The 22,578-nt window shown below is 45.9% G+C and overlaps 1 protein-coding gene across 3 annotated transcripts in view; it reads left to right on the forward strand.

Moving 5' to 3' along the window:
* The window catches only part of PKHD1 (PKHD1 ciliary IPT domain containing fibrocystin/polyductin), a 284,017-nt gene that overhangs the window by 40,113 nt on the left and 221,326 nt on the right, over positions 1 to 22,578 (forward strand). For all 3 annotated transcript variants that reach the window (XM_076332602.1, XM_076332604.1, XM_076332603.1), the window contains exons 28-33: positions 4,088 to 4,218; positions 5,740 to 5,875; positions 9,478 to 9,673; positions 11,113 to 11,180; positions 13,820 to 15,433; positions 15,608 to 15,751. In XM_076332602.1, coding sequence (XP_076188717.1) covers positions 4,088 to 4,218; positions 5,740 to 5,875; positions 9,478 to 9,673; positions 11,113 to 11,180; positions 13,820 to 15,433; positions 15,608 to 15,751 — 2,289 coding nt within the window. The remainder of the gene's footprint in view (positions 1 to 4,087; positions 4,219 to 5,739; positions 5,876 to 9,477; positions 9,674 to 11,112; positions 11,181 to 13,819; positions 15,434 to 15,607; positions 15,752 to 22,578) is intronic.

Raw genomic sequence — 22,578 nt, forward strand, 5'->3', positions numbered from 1 at the left:
CACTGCCGGCTCATGTTCAGCCGGCTGTCGACCAGCACCCCCAGGTCCTTTTCTGCTGGGCAGCTTTCCAGCCACTCTTCCCCAAGCCTGTAGCGCTGCATGGGGTTGTTGTGGCCGAAGTGCAGGACCCGGCACTTGGCCTTGTTGAACCTCATACAGTTGGCCTGGGCCCATCGATCCAGCCTGTCCAGGTCCCTCTGCAGAGCCTTCCTACCCTCGAGCAGATCAACACTCCCGCCCAACTTGGTGTCGTCTGCAAACTTGCTGAGGGTGCACTCCATCCCCTCATCCAGATCATTGATCAAGATCTTGAACAAGACCGGCCCCAGTACTGAGCCCTGGGGAACACCGCTCGTGACCGGCCGCCAACTGGATTGAACTCCATTCACCACAACTCTTTGGGCCCGGCCGTCCAGCCAGTGTTTGACCCAGCAAAGAGTACACCTGTCTAAGCCGTGAGCCGCCAGCTTCTCTAAGAGAATGCTCTGGGAGACGGTGTCAAAGGCCTTACTGAAGTCCAGGTAGACCACATCCACAGACTTTTCCTCATCCACTAGGCAGGTCACCTGGTCATAGAAGGAGATCAGGTTGGTCAAGCAGGACCTGCCTCTCATGAACCCGTGCTGGCTGGGCCTGATTCCCTGGTTGTCCCACACATGCCTTGTGAGCGCCCTCAAGATGAACCGCTCCATAATCTTCCCCGGCACCGAGGTCAGGCTGACAGGCCTGTAGTTCCCCGGATCCTCCTTCCGGCCCTTCTTGTAGATGGGCGTCACATTGGCAAGCCTCCAGTCGTCCGGGACCTCCCCCATTAACCAGGACTGCTGATAAATGATGGAGAGCGGCTTGGCGAGCACCTCCACCAGCTCCCTCAGCACTCTCGGGTGGATCCCATCCGGCCCCATAGACTTGTGAACATCCAGGTGGCGTAGTAGGTCATTGACTGCTTCCTCTTGGATTATGGGGGGTTCATCCTGCTCACCGTCCCCGTCTTCCAGCTCAGGGGGCTGAATACCCTGCGGATAACTGGTCTGCCTGTTAAAGGCTGAGGCAAAGAAGGCATTGAGTACCTCAGCCTTTTCCTCATCCTCAGTGACAATGTTCCCCCTTGCATCCAATAAAGGATGGAGATTCTCCTTGGCTCCTTTTTTGTCATTAATATATTTATAAAAACATTTTTTGTTGTCCCTAATGGCAGCAGCCAGATTGTGTTCTAGCTGGGCTTTTGCCTTTCTCATTTCTTCTCTGCATGACCTAACGAGATCCCTGTACTCTTCTTGAGTCGCCTGCCCCTTCTTCCACAAGCGGTAAACTCTCCTTTTTTTCCTGAGTCCCAGCAAGAGCTCCCCGTTCAGCCAGGCCGGTCGTCTTCCCCACCCGTTCTTCTTACGGCGTACAGGAACAGCCTGCTCCTGCGCCTTTAAGACTTCCTTCTTGAAGATCGTCCAGCCTTCCTGGACCCCTTTGCCCTTCAGGACCATCTCCCAAGGGACTCTCTCAACCAGCGTCCTGAACAGGCCAAAGTCTGCCCTCCGGACGTCCACGGTTGCGGTTTTGCTGGCCCCCCTCCTTACTTCACTGAGAATCGAGAATTCTACCATTTCATGGTCGCTAAGCCCCAGACGGCCTCCGACCACCACATCTCCCACCAGTCCTTCTCTGTTTGTAAACAGCAGGTCGAGCGAGGCACCTCCCCTGGTAGGCTCATTTACCAGCTGTGTCAGGAAGTTGTCTTCCACACACTCCAGGAACCTCCTAGACTGTTTCCTCTCTGCCGTGTTGTATTTCCAGCAGACGTCCGGGAAGTTGAAGTCCCTCACGAGCAGAAGGGCTAGTGATTGTGACACTTCTGCCAGCCGCTTGTAGAATGCTTCATCTGCCTCTTCATTCTGGTTGGGTGGTCTATAACAGGTCTACTCTGACAGTAAAAGTTATCCAGCTTTTGTCTGGAAACCTTCTAGTTTTATTATTGAGGTGCTTTGAGTTCATGGTAACAAACATCACTGAGAGCAGGAGTACTGGCCGAGGTGCAGCATGAAGTTAGCTCAGCCATGTGGCTTGGAGAACTGATTATGGCCACCTTGGAGCAGGCAGAGGAAGGGAATGATGGTCTGTGGACTCCTATTTGGATAAGCCATGGGGTGGTCTTGGGAGAATGTAGGGTTCCTAAGACGAAAAGCAAGAAGTTATAGCCACCTCTTTTTTTTTTATGTTTTGTTGGAGTGTATGGCAAGAAAGATATTCTAATACTTTTCTTTCCTCTTTTTTTTTTCTTCCTCCTCTCCAGTGGGAGGGTCATATAGTACATAAGGTTGATACTCACTGCTTTAATTCATTAAAAAAACCCTAAAAGAAAAAAACCAACAATGGCAAGTTTTAGTGCTTGGGCCTTGCTTCTCATTTCCTTCGCTGACAATCCAGTTCTTCTCCCAATTACAGTGATCTGTCACTCATTAAAAAGAAAGCAAGTATAATGCTATCTTACATTACATATGCCTTAACATTTATAATTGGAAAGAATTACAGCTTCCATCTGTGTTTTTAATTTCTTCCATTTAAAATACCTCTCTTCAATCTTATCGTAAAGTGCACATATGCAGTATTTCATTGCATATGGATATGTGTAGATATCAAAACTTAAGATTTTGTACTCTTAAATCTGAGGCTCCTTATCTGACGACTATCACATCAGACAAGTGGCTTCAGTTTTGAGTTCTTGCTGTTTCTGGCTCTGCAAACTTAATGTTACAGGAGAGGAAGCCAGGGAAACATCTTGTAATTTGCTGCATCAGGTCCCTCTTGTCAAAATATCACTGGTCTCAGTGGTGCCGTGCTGGGAGTTCCCCGTGACCTATCTCTATAGGCGTGGGATGCCTTTCTAAAGATACTACCATGTTGCAGTGGATGGAAGGAGCTTGCTGTTAACATACCTGATTGCTGTTTGCCTGTTTTTGCTGCCAACCAGACAAAATCTAGAAGATTAAACTTCTAGACTTCTCTGGTGGTTTAAAGAATTAGTGGGAAACGATGCTTTGAGGAAAAGGTACAAGGGATTCTGCCATCAATATATAATGACTTTACCATAGAAGTTTACTTACATCACACATGAAAAGCATCATAAAAGCTCAGCTGGGGTGTAATATAGCCATGATAGTATAGCACATGCACATAAACACTGCAGTAACAAAAATTCTGTCTGAGCAGTCTGTCCAGCCATAGTCCTAAAACTCTGCAGTACTGATGACTACAGAAACCAGCTGTAAGTTTCAAGGAAGATATCTTTTTTTTTTTTTTTTTTTTTTAATTTGTCTCTGAACTGTATCAAAGAACAAAGTCCAGGTTAGAATTGTCATTGATGTCTGTTCCTGCTCTCTTTTCTGTTTCTCTTTGAAATGTTTATGAATCTTCTAGTCACTTGAAAAAAACAGAGGGGCATCTTGCCTATTTGCGTTGGAACTGGCTGCTGCAGAAAGACCGAGTGCAAGTCTGACTTGTGCTGGGTATGATCCTGCATGTGATTGAAGAGGCTCAGCTCTGCCTGACACAAAGTACAGCTGAGGTTGCTCAGTGCTTCGCAGAATCAAGCCCTCCGTGACTTTCCTTAGAACTCTGCTAAGTCTCAAGCCCTGCCAAGTCCCCTTTCTAACCTAACTTTCCTAGACACATGCTACAGGCTTTTTTGACAGCAGGGTGCTTGGCAGCTATTTGAACTGTGAAAGCACCTGCTGTGTTAAGCTCATTTTCCATTCTTAGTACTTCTTCCTTCCTTCCTTATTTCATTCTTGGGCTGGGGATCTTTCTAAGGTTAAGATCACAGGCCAGACCTTGCCGGCTTAAATAAGTATGTCATTAAAAAGTAAAGCAAGAAACAAACCCAGTCCTCCTGTATCATGGACAAGAATTCAAATAATAGCCAAGAAGGATCTCTGGTGAAAGAAAGGAAGCTAGGCATAGCAAGGTGGAAGCAGATCATCATCAGATCAACTGAGACAGTACTCCCTTTTGTAGTCACCTATTAATAAAGAATCCTTTGTATAGAAAAATATAATTCCACATCTTGAATGTAATGGAATAATTGGTTTTGTAGGAGGACTGAGTGTGGTTCTCAAGGGGACCAATCTGGAAGGGCTGAACTTGGTGTTGTTTGGATCACAGCCTTGCCCAGTTTTGGAGGATGACCGAAATTCAACAAGAATTGAATGTAAAGTTCCCTCTCGGGTAAGAAACCACATTTATTTGGGAACAGTCAGCAGCCTACAGGCTTTTCTGTGTTTTTCTGGCCTGAGCTACACTGGGGAAGGGCAAAAAGTAGCCCATCAGCCAAGTCTTGGCTGTGGGACAATTTAACATGGACTCCACCTACAGTTTAGACCAGCTTAATTAACAATAGATTGATAGGTGATTTACGAAAACCAGTGAAACAGTCAGCAAAAAATCCAGATTGCATCGTCATTAGCTAAGCCTCACATAAACAAAACTGTGGCTTTGAACTCCAGTAAAATTGCATGTCTCCACTTTCAGCTTAGTGTATACTAGTAGTTTAAACATGCTTGGGACAATTGCTCTTGCTCATATTGTTGAACCCTCTTCAGCTCCAAATGTTCTACTTTACATCCAGATCTCCTCTGGACATTATCTGTGTGTCATTCAAAAACATGCCTAGGGATTGCTAGCAGCAGTGTTCTTTGCTGCATGGCAAAATTATACCCAGGACAATACTAATAGTTTAAGTGAAGGGTTAACTGTCTATGCCTATGACTTAGAATCATCATGGAATCATAGAATCATTAAGGTTGGAAAAGACCTCTAAGATCATCGAGTCCAACCGTCAACCCACCACCACCACCCACTAAACCATGTCCCTAAGCGCCTCATCTACACGTCTTTTAAATACTTCCAGGGATGGGGACTCAACCACTTCCCTGGGCAGCCTGGTCCAATGTTTAACCACTCTTTCAGGAAAGACATTTTTCCTCATGTCCAATCTAAACCTCCCCTGGCACAACTTGAGGCCGTTTCCTCTCGTCCTGTCGCTTGTTCCTTGGGAGAAGAGACCGACCCCCACCTCGCTACAACCTCCTTCCAGGGAGTTGTAGAGAGCGATGAGGTCTCCCCTCAGCCTCCTTTTCTCCAGGCTAAACAACCCCAGTTCCCTCAGCCACTCCTCAGAAGACTTGTTCTCCAGACCCCTCACCAGCCTCGTTGCCCTTCTCTGGACACGCTCCAGCACCTCAACGTCCTTCTTGTAGTGAGGGGCCCAAAACTGAACACAGGGTTCGAGGTGTGGCCTCACCAGTGCCGAGTACAGGGGCACGATCACTTCCCTGCTCCTACTGGCCACACTATTTCTGATACAGGCCAGGATGCCATTGGCCTTCTTGGCCGCCTGGGCACACTGCCGGCTCATGTTCAGCCGGCTGTCGACCAACACCCCCAGGTCCTTTTCTGCTGGGCAGCTTTCCAGCCACTCTTACTTACCATTGTTTAATTTACTAGGATGGGTATAACAAATGAAAATCTGCATAGTCTGGGATTGTTTTAAAGTTTATAACTCTCCATAGAATTTCCTTTAAAGACAATGTAACTGCACGCATTTACGTAGAGTCCAGCGTATATATATAAATTTTGTCAGTGCCCATGTGCCTGACTTTTTAAGTATGGGCCATACAGGAATATAGGGAATAACTTTTTTTATTGGTGCATTCTTATCCCTGACATTTTCTTCATTTCTCCTTCTAGGGGACAGAAGATGCTGCTGTCCACGTGACACTAATTTCTGGGTACCAGTCAACAACAGTAACCAACTTGTTCCAGTATGATCCTTCCTTAAACCCTACTGTTATATCACTAAGCAGAAACAGAAGTGGCATAGCAGGTGAAAAGACTGCAGACATGTATTGGGCATTGTCTGTAGAAGTCTTATTATTGCTGATGGTGGTGGGGCAGAGGGAATTTAGGTCTATGGAGTTTGGTGATCCGACACTGGTTTTTTGTTGTTCTCTTTTAACTTGTAGCCCCCTGTTTCCTGCTAGTCCTGATCAGTCCTAGTTGCTTTATGTTGTTTTTACTCTAGCATACATGAGAAAGGCTGTGAGAGCTGGGGTCATTCAGCCTGGAGAAGAGAAGGCTTCAGGGACACCTTCTTGCAGCCTATCGGTACTTAAAGGGGGCTTATAAGAAAGATGGCAGTAAACTTTTTAGCAGGGCCTGTTGCAACAGGACAAGGGGGAATGGCTTTAAACTAAAAGGGGGTAGATTGAGACTAGACATAAGGAAGAAATTGTTTATGCTGAGGTTGGTGAGACACTGGCACAGGTTGCCCAGAGAGGTGGTGGATGCCCCATCCCTGGCAACATTCCAGGTCAGGTTGGACGGGGCTCTGAGCAACCTGCTCTAGTTGCAGATGTCCCTGCCCACGGCAGGGGGGTTGGACTAGATGACCTTTAGAGGTCCCTTCCAACCCAAACTATTCTGATTCTATGATAATGAGTGTTGCTTGCCCTAGGCCAGTATGGATGATGTCCACAGGATGTCAGGTGTGGTATAGTGCTCCTTTTGTTTCACGTTTCTCTAACTCTGATCTGAAATTATCCCTTTTGTGGTTTAACCTCAGCCAGCAACTAAGCCCCACCCAGCCGCTCGCTCACTCCCCCCCGGTGGGATGGGGGATAGAATTGGAAGGGTAAAAGTGAGAAAACTCGTGGGTTGAGTAAAGACAGTTTAATAGGGAAAGCAAAAGCCACGCATACAAGCAAAGCAAAAACAAGGAATTCATTCACTGCTTCCCATGGGCAGGCAGGTGTTCAGCCATCTCCAGGAAAGCAGGGCTCCATCACGCGTAACGGTGACTTGGGAAGACAAATGCCATCACGCCAAACGTCCCCCCCTTCCTTCTTCTTCCCCCAGCTTTATATGCTGAGCATGACGTCCCATGGTATGGAATGTCCCTTTGGCCAGTTGGGGTCAGCTGTCCTGGCTGTGCCCCCTCCCAGCTTCTTGTGCACCTCCAGCCTGCTCAGTCGGTAGAGCATGGGAAGCTGAAAAGTCCTTGACTAGTGTAAGCACTGCTCAGCAACAACTAAAACATCGGTGCGTTATCAACATTGTTCTCGTCCCAAATCCAAAACACAGCACTGTACCAACTCTATCCCTGCCGAAACCAGGACAATCCCACCCATTCATTCTTGGTAACAAGTTCAGCCATGACAAGAGAAATGAGCTCTAGAGAGTGTCCTCGCTGAGAGGAAGGAAGATAAGAGAAAGGCAGAAATATTCCTGCTTTCCTACCCACTCCACCCCCATTCCTCCAAGGATGCAATCATCTGTTGTTTTTTTTTTCCCCCTCTCTTTTTGCAGCTTCTCCAGTGCACACCTTAATAAAGCTCCCCCCAGCTCAGCAGTTTGGCTGGACTTGGTGGGGATGCAAGGAGTTAGGTGACTGCCAGTGACGAAATGTTCTTCTTGCTGCACGTCCAGCATTTCTATTCCTTTCCCCAAATGCCCTTGTCATTTTCTATTACTCCAGAATGCATAAATAAGAGAAAAACCTCCTTTATCATCTGAATATTATTCAGATACCATAACACCAAGGGGAGATTTTTCTAGCCGCGGGCAGCCCAGGTGCAAGGAATTCCTTAATGTTATAATGTCTCGTGAACAGTGGTGTGACTGAGTTCAATCTTCTATTCAGAACCTCCACGGCTTCGGCTTTTAATATAATTTTCCTCCTATACAATAAAAAGAATAAATAAATTACACCAATGCCTTCCAGGCATATCTAGGATTAAGTTGACAATTGACCAAGAGTCCAAAGAGTTCATGTTATTAATATATTCAGCTTTGCAGGCTTTCAAACTTTCAAACTTTATTTGACTCTTTGTGCGTGCAGAATTGAAAAGTACTGGCTTCAAGACCTGCTTAGAGGAGCTGGTAGATGAGGGGAGCTTTGTACAGGCTCTCATGCTTCATGAAAGGGAGAGAATTCTCCAAAGCTGAGGCTGCGGTGCTGAATGCTAACGGGGACCATACCTGCTGCGGAGGCGATGCTAAAGCCAAGTGACTCTGGCCTCTGCTTGGAAGAAAAAATTGCTACTCAGATCTGAACCTCTAGTAAGGATGGACTAACCCATAAAAGTTCATTTTGATTAAGACAAGGTGAGAGTGTAAAGCAGATGAGCTGCTCTTGACTATTGTCCTGTGCGGCTGGGATAACAGTGCCACGTGCAGCATTGCTTTTAAAATGGAGTGAGCTCAGTGAAAAAGAGGAATGGACAAAAATGAAGCTGCTCTGGGACAGCTGGTCTTCACCAACTGTTCTGGAGCAACTCTGTGGGTAGACAAGTGTTTCGGGCTGGCTGGCCTGAGCAGATGGTAAAGAAATGTTAACACCTTTTGCTCGATGAATTTAGGAAAGGGGTTTATGTAACATAGTGGTCTATGACAGCAGGGAGTTGGACTTGAAGACCCCTTCTTGTCCTGTTTATTCTTGCTTCTGTGCAATTGAACCCCCACCCTTCAGAGGAGACAGCAGGATGAGATTTACCTCCTAAACATGTCTCTGTGCTTGTTGCTTAGATGTCTTGCAAAGTCAGTGAAGAGAAATAGGCGATTCTGTGGTGGGATTCACCACAGCCCTTTTGAATGTCTTCCTTACAATAAGATGAATCATGCCATAAAAGCTCTGTTTCTCTTCACTGGCTACAGATATAGCTCTCTCAGTGAAAATGCCTTTATTTGGACTGATGCATAGCACTCTAATTTTTTAAGCTATTTCAGGAGGAATTTAGGTTATGAAATTCCCTTCTCTACTGCCCTTGTCTTTTTCTATTACTGCAGTATGCACAAATAAAGGAAAGTATCCTCTATCATCTGAATATAATTTGGCTCACAACAAAGCTTAAATGGGAGAGAGCGCCACGTTTCCTGAAAACAAGGTGCTTTGGAGCATATGTGGGCATCTGACTTCAGGTACCCAAGGCAATTTTCATTTAGCTGTGGGAGGCCCCTGTTAAAGTTAGATAGCTCAATAGTGTTGAAAAATGTGGTCTGGATCATTTGTCAGGGATTTTGGAAAAATCCCGGAACTCCTCAGCTCCAGTTTGTGAGCTTTAGAAAGACTGGATTTGGCTCTAATCAGCTGCAGATATTTATAGGATAGACGTTTATGGGAAGGGAGCATGGATCCTATCCTGAGTGTGTACCAGCAGGCTGAGAGTGGCCGGAGATGGTCATAGCCAAGTTCACTGTGCTAACGTCTCAAGACAACCCTAGTGGCTGGTGACCTTACCAGGGACTCCAAGGGATGAGTAGGATACAGAACCACTGTTGTCTTCTAGTTTTTGTTTTGGACTGATGGACGTGACTGGACCTGTTCTGGCATGACGGGACTCCATCCTCTTCCTCGGGCAATGGTTACGCGTGCTAAAATAACTGTTGCCAGAAACACTGAAATAGTCTCATCCATTCTCCTCTCTGCAGGGGGTCAGGAGCTTCAGATTGGAATATCCCAGTTTGCCAGCTACCGAGGGTCAGATATCAAGGTGCAAATTGGGGGCTCATGGGCACAGATCCAGGCGCAGACGGACCATGGTGTTAATGTGACGCTTCCAGCCTTGGCTGCGGGATGGTACAATGTTTCTGTCATCATCAATGGCATTGCTGTCGCTTCAAACAGGTGTGTGAATGCAGGTACTTTCCTTAAGATATAAATTTCATTCTCTGTCCTATTTGGTATTTTAGGGTTAATCTGAAAGAGACAGGTATGTTTTCACAAATTCTGTACCTAACAGTGAAATCTGCAGCGTGGTATAAAATTATGAATAATTATCAAGGCATTTATTGATCTGTGGAACCCAAGTCAGCAAACTGCTAATGCTAGTCAATTAACTCCCCTTGAATCAGTAGGAGGCAGGAGAGAAACATTTTAGAAAAAACAGTTGATTTGATGAAAAATGCATATCCAGGCAATCAAAGGTATTCACAGATTCAGGTCAAATGCAGATAAATCCTGCTGTAGGAAAACCGCAGAAGAAAAGAAACACTTTTCATGAGAAAAACAAAAGCTAGTTTGAAAAATAAAAAAACGCTTTGTTTGGAGAATTTTTAAATTGTGCTATTTCCATCTTTTAAGGTGACACTTCAAGTTCATGCCTAGATAACTGTAGTATAAATAAATTAAAATGTGAGGGAAAACCGACCTGAAAGTGGGATGCAACAATGCATTCACAAGCAACACAGTTTTGCTCCTCAGCCACGCAGCTCTCACCCATGGCAGCTACTAAGAATGATCCTGAAACAATGGTACTGGGGAGAAGGGAGCTGCTTTTATTGCTCACAAACCACCCTAAGCTGCTTGTTGCATTAATGAACTTCAGAAGGAGAAAGCCTGTGGTCGGTGGGATGAAATGCAGGGTTTCATCCCATCTGATAACTGGAGTCTGTTAGCAGCACCATCACTTTGTTTCCAGGGACAGAGAGTGGAGGGAGATGGGTCATCCCAGGAGACAGCTCTGACCTCTGGTGGGCTGGATTGCAGGCTTGGGAAGGCCTACTTCTCTAACGTGTCTTTTTAGGGCAGGGGGTGTTTTTGAGAATAGAGTCATGAGGAGGAAAAATAGATGTAGGTGGAACAGAAGCAGAGCTACACCCTTATCTGAGTGGGCTTCAGGAGGTGATGTCTGGATTTCCTCTTGCTGCAGTTACCTCCGCTGTCTGGTGGGAGGATGTAAGGAGAGAAGGCAGCTGGGATGTCTCTTTGTTGCACTTGCATCTCCTGTCTGTGGCTACAGTGGGATCTGTTCAGCAGAAAGCCCCTCATTCTTGCTTCTTTTGATGGGCAATTCAGTTGTGCCTCATGGACTGAGCTTGGCTCACAGGCTGCCACTTGACAAGACAGTGTTCATAATAGATGTAGCTCAAATCACATGGAAAAATCTGGGATGTGGGGCGGTCTTGTCATTGTGGCATTGAACAAGGGGCATGTGCCAGGTAGGTGTTTGGACTTCCAACCTCGAAGGAGTTGTAAGAAAGCATAGCGCTGCAGCAGGAGAGAAAAATTAAAAAAAAAACCCACCCACCCACCCCCAACCTTTCTATGTTGCTTGTGTTTTGCAGGGTTGAGCCGTTAATCCAGTACCTCTCAGAGATCTTCAGCACAGAGCCATGTTGTGGCTCCTTTCTGGGTAAACAGCGTCGGTACATCTGCAGCCACTTATGGAGGTTAAAGGGATCAAGGGCACAGTTTTCCTGCAGGAATGGAAAGGGCATCCCATTTCACATCAGTTTAAATGAGGGTGTTTTAAAACTGTGACCCTTTATTATGCAGACATCAACCGGCAGACAGCAGCAGTCTGGAAATGTGGGATTGTAGTGAGCATCCCTCGATCTGGTTGGCTGACTCAGGGTCCCTTGTGCTTTGAATTTGATTTCCCAAAGTGTTTGCTCATGTATCCTTGCATGTTCCCATTGGGAAAACAAAGCACACCCACACCTGACTCATCTGTGCTGTTTCTTTCAGTCATTATGTCTCCATCTTTCAAGGCTTTCTATGTGAAAGTTAGGTGGAAAGCGGGGTACAATCGTGGTTTGAAGCAAACAATAATTTCAAGTGATCCCAAAGGGGACATTCATTTTTGTTAAGTTGAAAAGAGAAAAAAAAAACTTTTTTTGATGTTAATTTTAATCAAAAGTGAAATATTTATTAATCCCATTCCAAGCTTTTAAACATTGGAAATAATTTAAGTGTGTTTCAGAGCAAAACATCACTGAATTAAAAATAAAAGTTTTACTTTAAATCTTAAAAAGCAGATTTGGGTGGTTGACTTATTTTGTCATTTGGCTGGGGGTGGGGGAAAGTTAAATCTCTGTAGTGAATTTCACATGAGCCCTTAGAAACACTTTTATAGAAGACAGAAATTCCTGTGATGCAACCTCAGGTCCTCCACAGATTGCTCTCCCAGGCTCACAACACGTGTAAAGATACAAAAACTCAGAGGCTTTGTGGTACGCGATTAGTTCAATAGTTTGTGAAGTGTCCAAGCCTTGAAAGATGAGAGAGTGGATAGAGTCTGGATAGCAAAGGCTATCAGTTTTGAAGATTAAGCTATACTAAAAAAAAAAAAAAAAAAATTAAAAAAATTGCACCCTTCTTTTCATATTTAAGGGTAAATTGAAATTTAAATAAGAGCTGATTAATTCTGGCTGTAGTTTTATGAATGCCTTAAGCTGACTTAGAATCTCATCGCTGCAAAAAGCAGCAGTCCTTTCCCCACCTTATCTCTAGTCTTTTGTTGTCTCTAACACTTGTGTGGCCATCTGGATTAAGCGTTTGAGCTCACTCAAAAGGAACCCCATTATAAAACAACTTATTTTTCAGCCAGATCATGGGAAAAGGAAGGACATGGGCTTTATGGATAAAAAGGGTGAAGCAAGGCAGGACACTGGGAGTGCCGGTACTGCAAACTAAATGAAGATGGAGTGAGATTTCAGATGGCTTTAAGGGAGGCAGCTCTGGACTTGGAAGCATGGGATTAGGCTGGGAATGCTGGAGGGTTTGCATCTTTGTCTTTATCACATCCTAAAATCTAGACTGCTCCTTCTTCAATGCTGCTCTTATTCTCAGCAACCTAGGAGGCAGTGCCGATACTGCTGCTCTGCAATGTTATATAAATCACGGTATCAGGATTCACGTTTATTCCAGATAATTAACACCTACTGTCAGTGGCAAGGGTGGTAGCAGAGCCTCCCAAGGCTCCTTCTCCTGTCAATGTGGCGAGGAAGACTCCACTGCCATGTTGTAGAACAACTGCGCTGGATCAGACCTAAGATAGCCTGTCTCCCAGAGTGACCTAAATATAGGATGATTTAGGAAGATTATATGAGTGGAGCAGTGTATGATGATACTTCTCTACAACAGTCTTCCAGCTTCCAACACTAGACAGAAGGGCAGCCTCAGCTGGAGGTCATAACTTTGTGTCTAACTCCTCCTGAATTGCTTTTCCATATGAATGATCCTACCAGTTCACACCAGGAGTCTGTTTACCCATTTGCCGTCTTCTTCTGTGGTCTTACGTAGATGCCTAGGGAATAAAAACATCCAGGCAACCACAGGGGAAAGCAGACAGCGTGCCTTCCTCCAGCCCGTGCATGGGAAGCCCTGGTCAGAGTTGCCTTTGACAGTGGAGGGGGAACTGCTCTTCTCTTCCTCTTCCCGTTCTACCCATCTTAAATGGTGCAGACTGGGAGCATATAAGTAGGGGAGGGCTTGAAGCTGGAAGCATTCATCAATGTATCAGCTTTTCTGGTCAGTGAACTCCTCAAGGGCAAGTGACCATCAGTGCATGGCAAATCTGGCACTCTGCCTGAGTGGCTGAAGATTAAAGGAAGGTCTGTAGTTCTGGCTTTTTGTTTGAAAGTATTCATACTGCATCCTGCTTCCCTGTATGCAGCAGGACCAAACAATCTCTACCATCTCCCCACCTGCCTGCATAGACGGTCCCATTCCCTGAAGAGTTCAGTCTCTGTTTACTCTCAGGGGTCCTCTCACAACAGCTTCCTCCAGTTCTGTGGTGGCTTTCTACTGTCACTAGCTGCCATGATGCTGGCTATCTGGTACCTTAGCCTCTTGTCCACGTAGGATCATCCTGATACATGACTGCTAGGTGTCTTGCTCCAAAAAAGGACTTAATTTCTTCTTCCATTCGACCTGGCTAACACTGTCTGCAATGCTTATCAGCTTTATCATGGTTTGTTTGTTCGCTGACAGTCATTGATTCCTTTCCTGCATATAACATCCTCCTCTCTTGTTTTGTTTTACTCCTAGGTGGAACACTGCTCACAATCTCTGGGGTGGGCTTTAGCCAAAATCCCGCCCTGGTTTCTGTTTCAATGAACAGGCAAACCTGTATGATTACTCATTTGGCAGAAGAGACAGTTTGGTGTCTGACCCCACCAGCTGCTAATTTGTCTAATGAAGATTCACAAGACATCTCTGTCAGAGTAAACGTAGTCATCAGCAGTAGGTCACTTCAACATACTCTTTTTGCAAAAAGGACCACCACCTTTAATTACCAAAGAGCTATGACTCCTCTGATCACTGTTGTTGAAATGGAAATCACAGATAGCAGCCTGCTCTTGAGCATCCAGGGGATAAACATCACTGGATCTGTGGCTAAGCTTGGACACAGTGAATGTGAACTTGAGTTTCAACGTGGCAACAAGTTTGCAATGTTTTATCAGTGTTCTTTGCCACTGAACAGCCTGGAACCCGGGACTTTCCCCATCCAGGTTATCCAGAGGCAACTAGGATATGCTCGTGTGACAGCAAGGCTGCAGGCCCTTACAATAACTCCACGGATAACCTCCATATCCCCATCACAAGGCTCAATCTGTGGTGGGATGTTACTCACTATATCTGGTATTGCTTTAAAATCCAGGAGGAATTTGGTAGAGGTCAGCCTGGATGGTAATTATTCCTGTGAGATCCAGAACTCTGGTAACGATGCCATTAGTTGTATTGTCCTTCCAGGGGCCCATCCTTTGAATTACCAGTGGTTGGCTGAGGCATCTTGGGCTCTTAATGTCACAGTGACTGTCAATGGGATCAGCAGTGTCTGCCTTGGAGACTGTACACTCCACCTTCATGAGGAGTGGACCCCCCTGGTGGATTTGGTGACCTGGGAGACCAACGGGACATTCACCTATGTGATGATCAAAGGACAGAGGTTGGCATGGCCAAGTGACAGACCCGTGGTACACGTGAATAACCAGGCTGTCTGCAAGGTAACTTTTTGGAATGAGACCAGCATCAAGTGCCAGACACACTGCATTGCCCCGGGGGACCACAACATTTCCATATCCAACAGGAAAAGTGGGCAAGCTTGCTTCACAAAGGCGTCCAGTGTTCTCACCATCCTGCCTCAGGTGTACCGGTTTTACCCACAAAACTTCAGTACCAATGGCGGAGGCCTGCTCACCTTAGCAGGCTCGGCACTGAAAGGAAAGACAATGACTTCTGTTCTCATTGATCATCACCCTTGCCTTGTTCTCAATGTCACCTGTGTAGCTATCCAGTGCACGGTGCCTCCGGGTAATGGGACTAGGACTTTGAGTCTAAAAATAGATGGCATCTCATATTACCTTGGAAGAATAAGTTACAACAAAGAGTTTACCCCTGCTTTCCTTTCACTTGTTGCAGCTGGTCTCCTTTTAACGATGACCGTATCACGGGTCACAGAGGTGGACACCATCTACGTATTTGTTGGAGACTTTGCTTGTAGTGGTGTCACCATCACTCACTCTACTTTGCAGTGCTCAGCTCCTCTTCTCCCTGTTGGCGAGTACCGTGTGCTGGGCTTGGATGTCCCCAGGGGCTGGGCTTCCTCCAACCTGACGTTCACCTCTCAGCTGATGGTGACAGCTGTGCATCGCAACTGGGGTAAGTCATGAAGATTTATTGTAGGTCCTCCATGGGGTGTAGTGTGAGGGACTGAGGTGACTGCTGGGGTTTTTTTTTGGCATGAAAGCAAAAATTATGATTTTAAAAAAATACCCTTCTTCACTGGTGGCTGTCAGGCTCTGTCTTAAATCCCATTTTCTCTCCTTTTCCAAGGTGGCTTGAATGGAGGAGCAGTTTACCTGCGTGGAACTGGGTTTTCCCCAAGGAAGACTTTGGTCACAGTCTGTGGCACCCCCTGTGAAATGTTGGGCAACACAACGATGACTGGCCTGAGCTGCCTTGCCCCACGCTTACACGGTCAGCTAAGACACAAAACCTACCATTGTGTTAAAAATATCCCCTAAAAGGGGGATATCAACTAAAAGGGTTGACCCTTTTTGGGTCAACCTATATTGACCCAAAAAGGGGGGTGGGGAGGGTGTACCAGTGTATCTCATCCCAGGATAACAGGGGGCAGCAGCAGTCCGAGAGAAAGGAGAGGAGCTAACACAACATTGACCTCTGTTTTTTGAGCTCAGTCCAAAGACAATTGCTGTCAGGGGCAGTTTTTGCATGGGCTTTGGACTAGATCCACCGTGTGCCTGTAGCCAGAGCTGCCACACATGCTTTGTGGGTGTGTACGAGATGTGCGCAGCAACAGCCGTTCCTTGTGGCAGCTATTCCTTGGGAAAACTGTGTCACACAAAATGTGCATGAAGGCTGTAGGGTTGGGAATCCAAGCACCTCTTGGCCATCATGACTGGCCCAGTGAGTTGAGCTCCCTTAAATGTCTTTTTTTCTGTGGACCCATACTTTTTGATTTTTGCCTGCATGGTGGGACAGCTTCAGTGGGAGGAAAAGGGTAAATGACTGCGAGGGTGAACGAATGACATACTTTGCCCAGTTCATACCTTTGGGAAGCTGGAGATGAGGATTTGAATTCCCTGAGAGGAAGATGAGATCATCCCACAGCCAGAGCATCCTCCTTAACTGGAGAGAGACAGCACAGCAGGGAATGATGCCATGACCTCCAGCTCTCTCAGAGAGAAATAACCCTGCCCCAATTTTGGAAGAAACTCTTACAAATGGGCATTTGCTGGGACAAGACATATTTCCTCCCTCCCCTACTGGCAGCACAGAATTAGGCTCCTAAGATCTGCAAAAGGTAGGATTAAAGACTTTTAAATCTCACCCCGAGACATATGCCATTCCACAAATGCTAAGCACAGAGCTCCTACCTCGGTGCTGTAGCATTGCAACGCTCAGTAGCATAACACTTCAGCCCCTTCGTAGCTCTGATGCTAGGAGAACATCCTGAGATCTACAGAAACATTTGCCATTCTGTGGCCATCCAAAGATCCATCATCCAGGTGACCAAAGATCCATGGCCTCTTCTCCTTTGTGGACCTGGAAGAAAAGTGGCAGTGAGAGTGTCCATCAGGGTAAATTGCGAGGGTTTTGCTCAAAGGTGTGTGGAATCTCCATCCTCCAAAATAGTCAGAAGTTGACGAGATTAGTTGCTGAGAAACCAGTCCAATGTGAAATTTAACATCCCTTTGAGCAAGGGTTGGGATGAGAGGCATCCAGGGGTCCCCTCCAGCCTCAGTTATTCTGAAATTCTAAATTTGCTCTTGTCATTTTGAATGGTTCCTTTGCTCATCCATGAGGAATACTAAGAAAAATAGAGCGGGGGTGGGGTGAGAGAAAGGGCTTTAAAACCCAACCCCAAGCACTCAAAAGGAGACACCGAGAGGTTGTAAGGCCTCAGTTTTCTTTGTTTTAAACAGGATCTGGGCACAGTCCACAAAACTGCTTATTATTATTTTTTAAACAAGAAAAAAGGCATGGTGCTGGAGTGCTGAAAAAAAAATATATTAGAGCACAATACAGGGAAGTCTGGTTATTGCAGGAAGAATAGCAGAATAAAATGTAATCAAATTGATCCAAACTGTGAAAACATTAATAGAATCATAGAATCATAGAATCATTAAGGTTGGAAAAGACCTCTAAGATCATCGAGTCCAACCGTCAACCCAACACCACCAGGCCCACTAAACCATGTCCCTAAGCACCTCATCTACTCGTCTTTTAAATACCTCCAGGGATGGGGACTCCACCACTTCCCTGGGCAGCCTCTTCCAATGTTTCACCACTCTTTCAGTGAAGACATTTTTCCTCATGTCCAATCTAAACCTCCCCTGGTGCAACTTGAGGCCATTTCCTCTCGTCCTATCGCTTGTTCCTTGGGAGAAGAGACCGACCCCCACCTCGCTACAACCTCCTTTCAGGGAGTTGTAGAGAGCGATGAGGTCTCCCCTCAGCCTCCTTTTCTCCAGGCTAAACAACCCCAGTTCCCTCAGCCACTCCTCATCAGACTTGTTCTTCAGACCCCTCACCAGCCTCGTTGCCCTTCTCTGGACACGCTCCAGCACCTCAACGTCCTTCTTGTAGTGAGGGGCCCAAAACTGAACACAGTGTTCGAGGTGCGGCCTCACCAGGGACGAGTACAGGGGCACGATCGCTTCCCTGTGTTCAGAATAACTGTGTTCAAATTTCACTGAGTGGTAGGCGGCAGAGGCAGCCAGGGGAAAACCATCTTACAGGCAGGATCACAATGCTTATTATTGACACTAGATGTCAGCAAGTGAATGCTGATTGCTGCCCGCTTGCTGGTTGCGTTTCCGGAGAGAAGATGCAAAGGGTGCGCTGCCTCACTAACCGAAGCGACACGAGCACTATTGCTTTGAGGCCAGTTACAAGACAACCCCTCTCTCCCCTGCGGTGGATTTTGGTGTGTGCAGCCTTGCAAATCTCACCAGTCTAGTTGCAAAAATGTTTCTCTGTCAATGAAGTATTTACAAGAAAACGTTACTTTTTGCATTTAAAAAAAAAAAAAAAATAGTCCTTTGCAGGCTGCTTAAATCTGTGAGTGTTTGCTAAGCTATTTGTACTCCCTGAGACAGGCAGGGAGTATTCAGCCTGTGCGCATCTACATGTGGCCTTGGTGAATCTGTATCTAGAGCAAGATGCTTTCCACATGGCTTTCCCCTAATATTTAGGGGATTGCACACCCCCACCGTTTAGGGCATGAGTGGATTTATTAAGTGCAGTTAGTCCAGTCTCACCTCATGGTTTACATGCTGCTGTTTGCCCAGGGAAGTTTGCCACTTGGCGCTTGCACATCTAGTGCTCAGACCTTTCTTTCGCAGCCTCGTCCACGTGGAAGAGGTGGCGAAGCGACTTCGGGGAGGTGGGAACACGAGCCGTGAAGGAGATGGGAGGGATAGGTCTGCGGTGCCCCAGGGCCCCTTCGGTGCAGTGGCTGGTTCAGCCAGGTTGGACGCTTGTCTGACATTTACCGGCGTTGCTCGTGGACCGGGTGATGAGAAGTGAAGAGTTCAAGCTGCATTTCTTCTGTTACAGCACGCTGTGAAGCAGAAACGCCTCCCCTCCGGCACTGTGGGATGTCGGGTGGCAGCTTGCCACCTGGGGTTTCAGCACTAGGTCATGTTGTGTCTGGCCTGCTTAAGATTAGAGATGTTCACGTGGGAATCCCCAACCGGTCCATCTAGCTTACTCATGTGATCAAATCCGTAGGGCAAGGCTCTGCAGGTAGGAAATGTGACTTCTTTCCTATTTAGCAGGCAGTTTTCTAAGACACGAGGAACCGCCGGTCTCAGCAGGATCCATCCATAAGCCTGCCCCATGGGGTCTTCCTTAGGAACGGGTGTTGAGCGGGGTTGCAGCAAGGTTTCAGTCTGATCATTGACAAGAGCTGGGCACGTTAAATACTGAAATGTGCCCAACCCAGAGCACAAGGAATAGGAACGCAAGCCTAGGCTCTTTTAACTGTTGTCTTTTGCAAGCTGCAGAAAAATCAAATCAGTACAGAGCTAAAATTGGAGTTTCAGCCTTAAAGCTTAAGAAAATTAAAAAAATTAAATAAAATTAACATAACCACACTCCCTTCAAGGAAAAACAAAACCAAAACAAAAAAAACCCCAAACCAACCCACAAGTCTTTAAAGGTCTGGTAAAGAGATAACTGGCTTGATCCCGAGAGCTCTCCCCTTCTCTTGTTCTTGCTTTGTTGCTCGTGTTGCAGCGCTGTTGATGAGTGCAAATACAGCTGTGGATTCTGTTCAGCTCAGGTTAAATTTACAGAACACATGGTTAATGTCTGTGGGATTGAATTGTGCTCCTGTGAAAGATGGGAAGACTGGCAGGAAGCTTGAGGCAGGTGAGAAAATAACTGAATATTCCTATTATATGATATTAGGGTAGCTACCATATATAAATTTTGCACTAAGCCACTACCCGAGATTGTATGTTTGACATTGGGGTGAGGGTAAAGAAGGCACCTTTAAAAGGAGGTGAACTGACAAGAAGATCCGTCAGGGAAAAAGCTGAGTCTGATTTGCCTGGTTGCATCAGCGTGCTTGGAATAACAGGCCTGGCTTTAGGGCTCTGATGTAACAGCTCTTGGGATCTTTGTTAGCGAGTCCTGGACCTACCGTTAGCCAGATTACATTGGTAAAAGTGGATGTTTAGGGAAGAGGATTTAGATCAAAGGCTAGAAATGAAATGAGGCTGGTTTAAAAGGAAGAGAGACATGGCTTGGTGGAGCTTTTTGTATAGGGCAAGATGAGAGGGGAATGAGTTTTGGTTGCAGCAGTGCAGATGTGCCAAGGAGATGCACTGAGCTAGGACCAAGGGGGACTTTAGCCAGGGAAATGGGGTGATTTGTATGAGTAAATGCGGAAGATATGACGAGGACATGTTGTGGCAATTGAAACCTGAGTAGAAGAGAGGGCCTTTGATGTTTATTGTGGAGATCAAACCAAAGGATCCAAATGGTCCCTTCTGTCCTTCAAATCCAGAAATGAAATTAAGAAAGAGGGAAAAAAAAAATGCATATTGATTACACAGCAGGAACGTTCTGACAGTGAGATCTATCAGGCAGTGGAATAGATGCTTGCAAAGTCGCCTCTTGGGACTTCTGAAACTCGGCTGTGCGAAATGAATGTCTCCTAGGGAGCAATTCTTCATAGGCAGAGGTTGGACTTGATGACCTTAACAGGTCTCTTTTTTCCTCTCCTTTTCCTTTTTATTTATTTTTTTTAAAACCTTTGTCTTCCCTGCTAAGCACATGTTAATGTTATGCTCTGCAGTCCGTTTTGTGAGTGGTGGATAACTGGGGATGTGCGGTTTGGCACCGGGACTCCTCGGGCAGTTGTTCAATCAATCTGCAGCTGCCCTTGGAACTCCTGTAGGTTTTAGCCTCATCACATGTCCGGCAGTTGTTATTAAACAGTGACCCAGAACAAAGCCCTTGTGCTGAGCATCCCAGGATCCTGGCTTAAGCCAGAGTATCCCTCAAAGACAGGGTTGGGGGCAGCCGGTCCCTAACCCATTACCAACATGCAGAGATTTGGCTGCCGTTGTGTCTGATCTCAAAAGAGAAGCCGTAATGGGATGAATGCGTTCATCTCAGTGATGGGATTGTATTACACGTGATTAGCAAGTTTTATCTGTATAGGGAATATAAAGCAAAAAGAAGCTTCATTCTGGGGTTTGAACACTAACCAATTAAGCAGGAAGAAGAATTGTGTCGCAGAACAGACAGACTATCCTTTTAGGACATACTAAGTGTGTTGCAATCTTTAGTTGATACTTTTTCTTACTGTTGTGGCAGGAGATAAGGGCACCAATAATATCAAGAGATATTTGCATTTAACGGTCAGAGGAAGGGGGATGAAAGGCCCAGACTACCTCCTAACTGAGAAAAGTATTAAATCCTCTGGGAGCAGGGGAATAGGAGGACCTCAGAGATCCCCAAAGAAGGAATCGAATTCGACATCTCCTCGAAGAGCGGTGTCTCCATCAGATGGACAGGAGCTGTAGGATGTGGAGACAAGATCCCTCCCTCCCTCCACCTGAGAGGGAGAAAGTGGTCCTAGGTTTGATTCTGGGGTGTATAGATTAAGCAGGGTTTTCCTGGATTTTGCTTCCACCGATCTCTTTACAACCCTTTGCAACCATGTTCTTTGGCTTAGATTTTATAAATGAATAGCTTCATTTGCCTGGTTTGAGTTAAAAATTATTTCAGCAGTTGGCAGGATGCAAGGCCTTGTGTTCCTACAGGCATGATAACATTGAGATGAGGGCATTGGAGCATGTCAGAAATGCCTGATTTCCACATAACATTACAGGGGTATCCAAAAAGTGACAGGCTGTTCTGCTGAGCTCTAAGGGCTGTGCAGGAAATATCTTCTGGTGACCTACATTGGCCAGTAGGTCACATTCTTTGACAGCAGCAAGGTATCGAGGAAAATATTCACGTCCTGAGATTCTGAGAGTAATTTCTAACATCCATCCTAAAATAAGGTTCAGCTGTTTTTCCACCTAGGAAAACTCTGCCATGTTCTTTTCAAGACCACAAAAGAAAACCAAAACCTCTTTTGATTAGCTCAGCAACCTGTTGTTTTTTTTTTTTCCCAAACTGTGGAATGTGAATTTAATCTGCCTTTGACCACCCACCTTCAGAGAGTGATCAAACACTGGAACAGGCTTCCTAGAGAAGTGGTCGATGCCCCATGCCTATCAGTGTTTAAGAGGCATTTGGACAATGCCCTTAATAATAGGCTTCAACTTTTGGTCAGCCCTGAAGTGGTCAGGCAGTTGGACTAGATGATCGTGGTTGGTCCTTTACAACTGAAAATATTCTAGTCTAGTCTAGTCTAGTCTAGTCTAGTCTAACGTGCTAATATTGCTCTAGTTGGTTATTCATCTAAGGTAGCTGGACGTTCTCCATTACCACATCTGAGCTTATCACAGCCTTTTGTGTCACTAGTAGAATAGAAAAGCAGAAGGACCTGTTATACCCTATTACAAATGGGGAACAAATTCTTCTGTCCACAGGAAAGTTGTGGGTTTGTGGCGGCAGGAAAGGGCAGTGCCATTGCTGCTTGGATGTCCTTCATCTTTGCTAGTTTTGAGAAGTTCTCAGCCTCCCACTGGCTGGAAAAAAACCATACGTGCCATGTCTTTTGGAGAAATTCCTGTAATGAATTCGTTCTGCTGCAAGTTGTTGCAAAGGCAAGTTCTTGGTAGTATTTAGTCCTCTTGGATGGTATTCATTTGCCA

Source organism: Aptenodytes patagonicus, chromosome 3 (assembly GCF_965638725.1).
Source record: "Aptenodytes patagonicus chromosome 3, bAptPat1.pri.cur, whole genome shotgun sequence".
NCBI classification, from domain to species: Eukaryota; Metazoa; Chordata; class Aves; order Sphenisciformes; family Spheniscidae; genus Aptenodytes; species Aptenodytes patagonicus.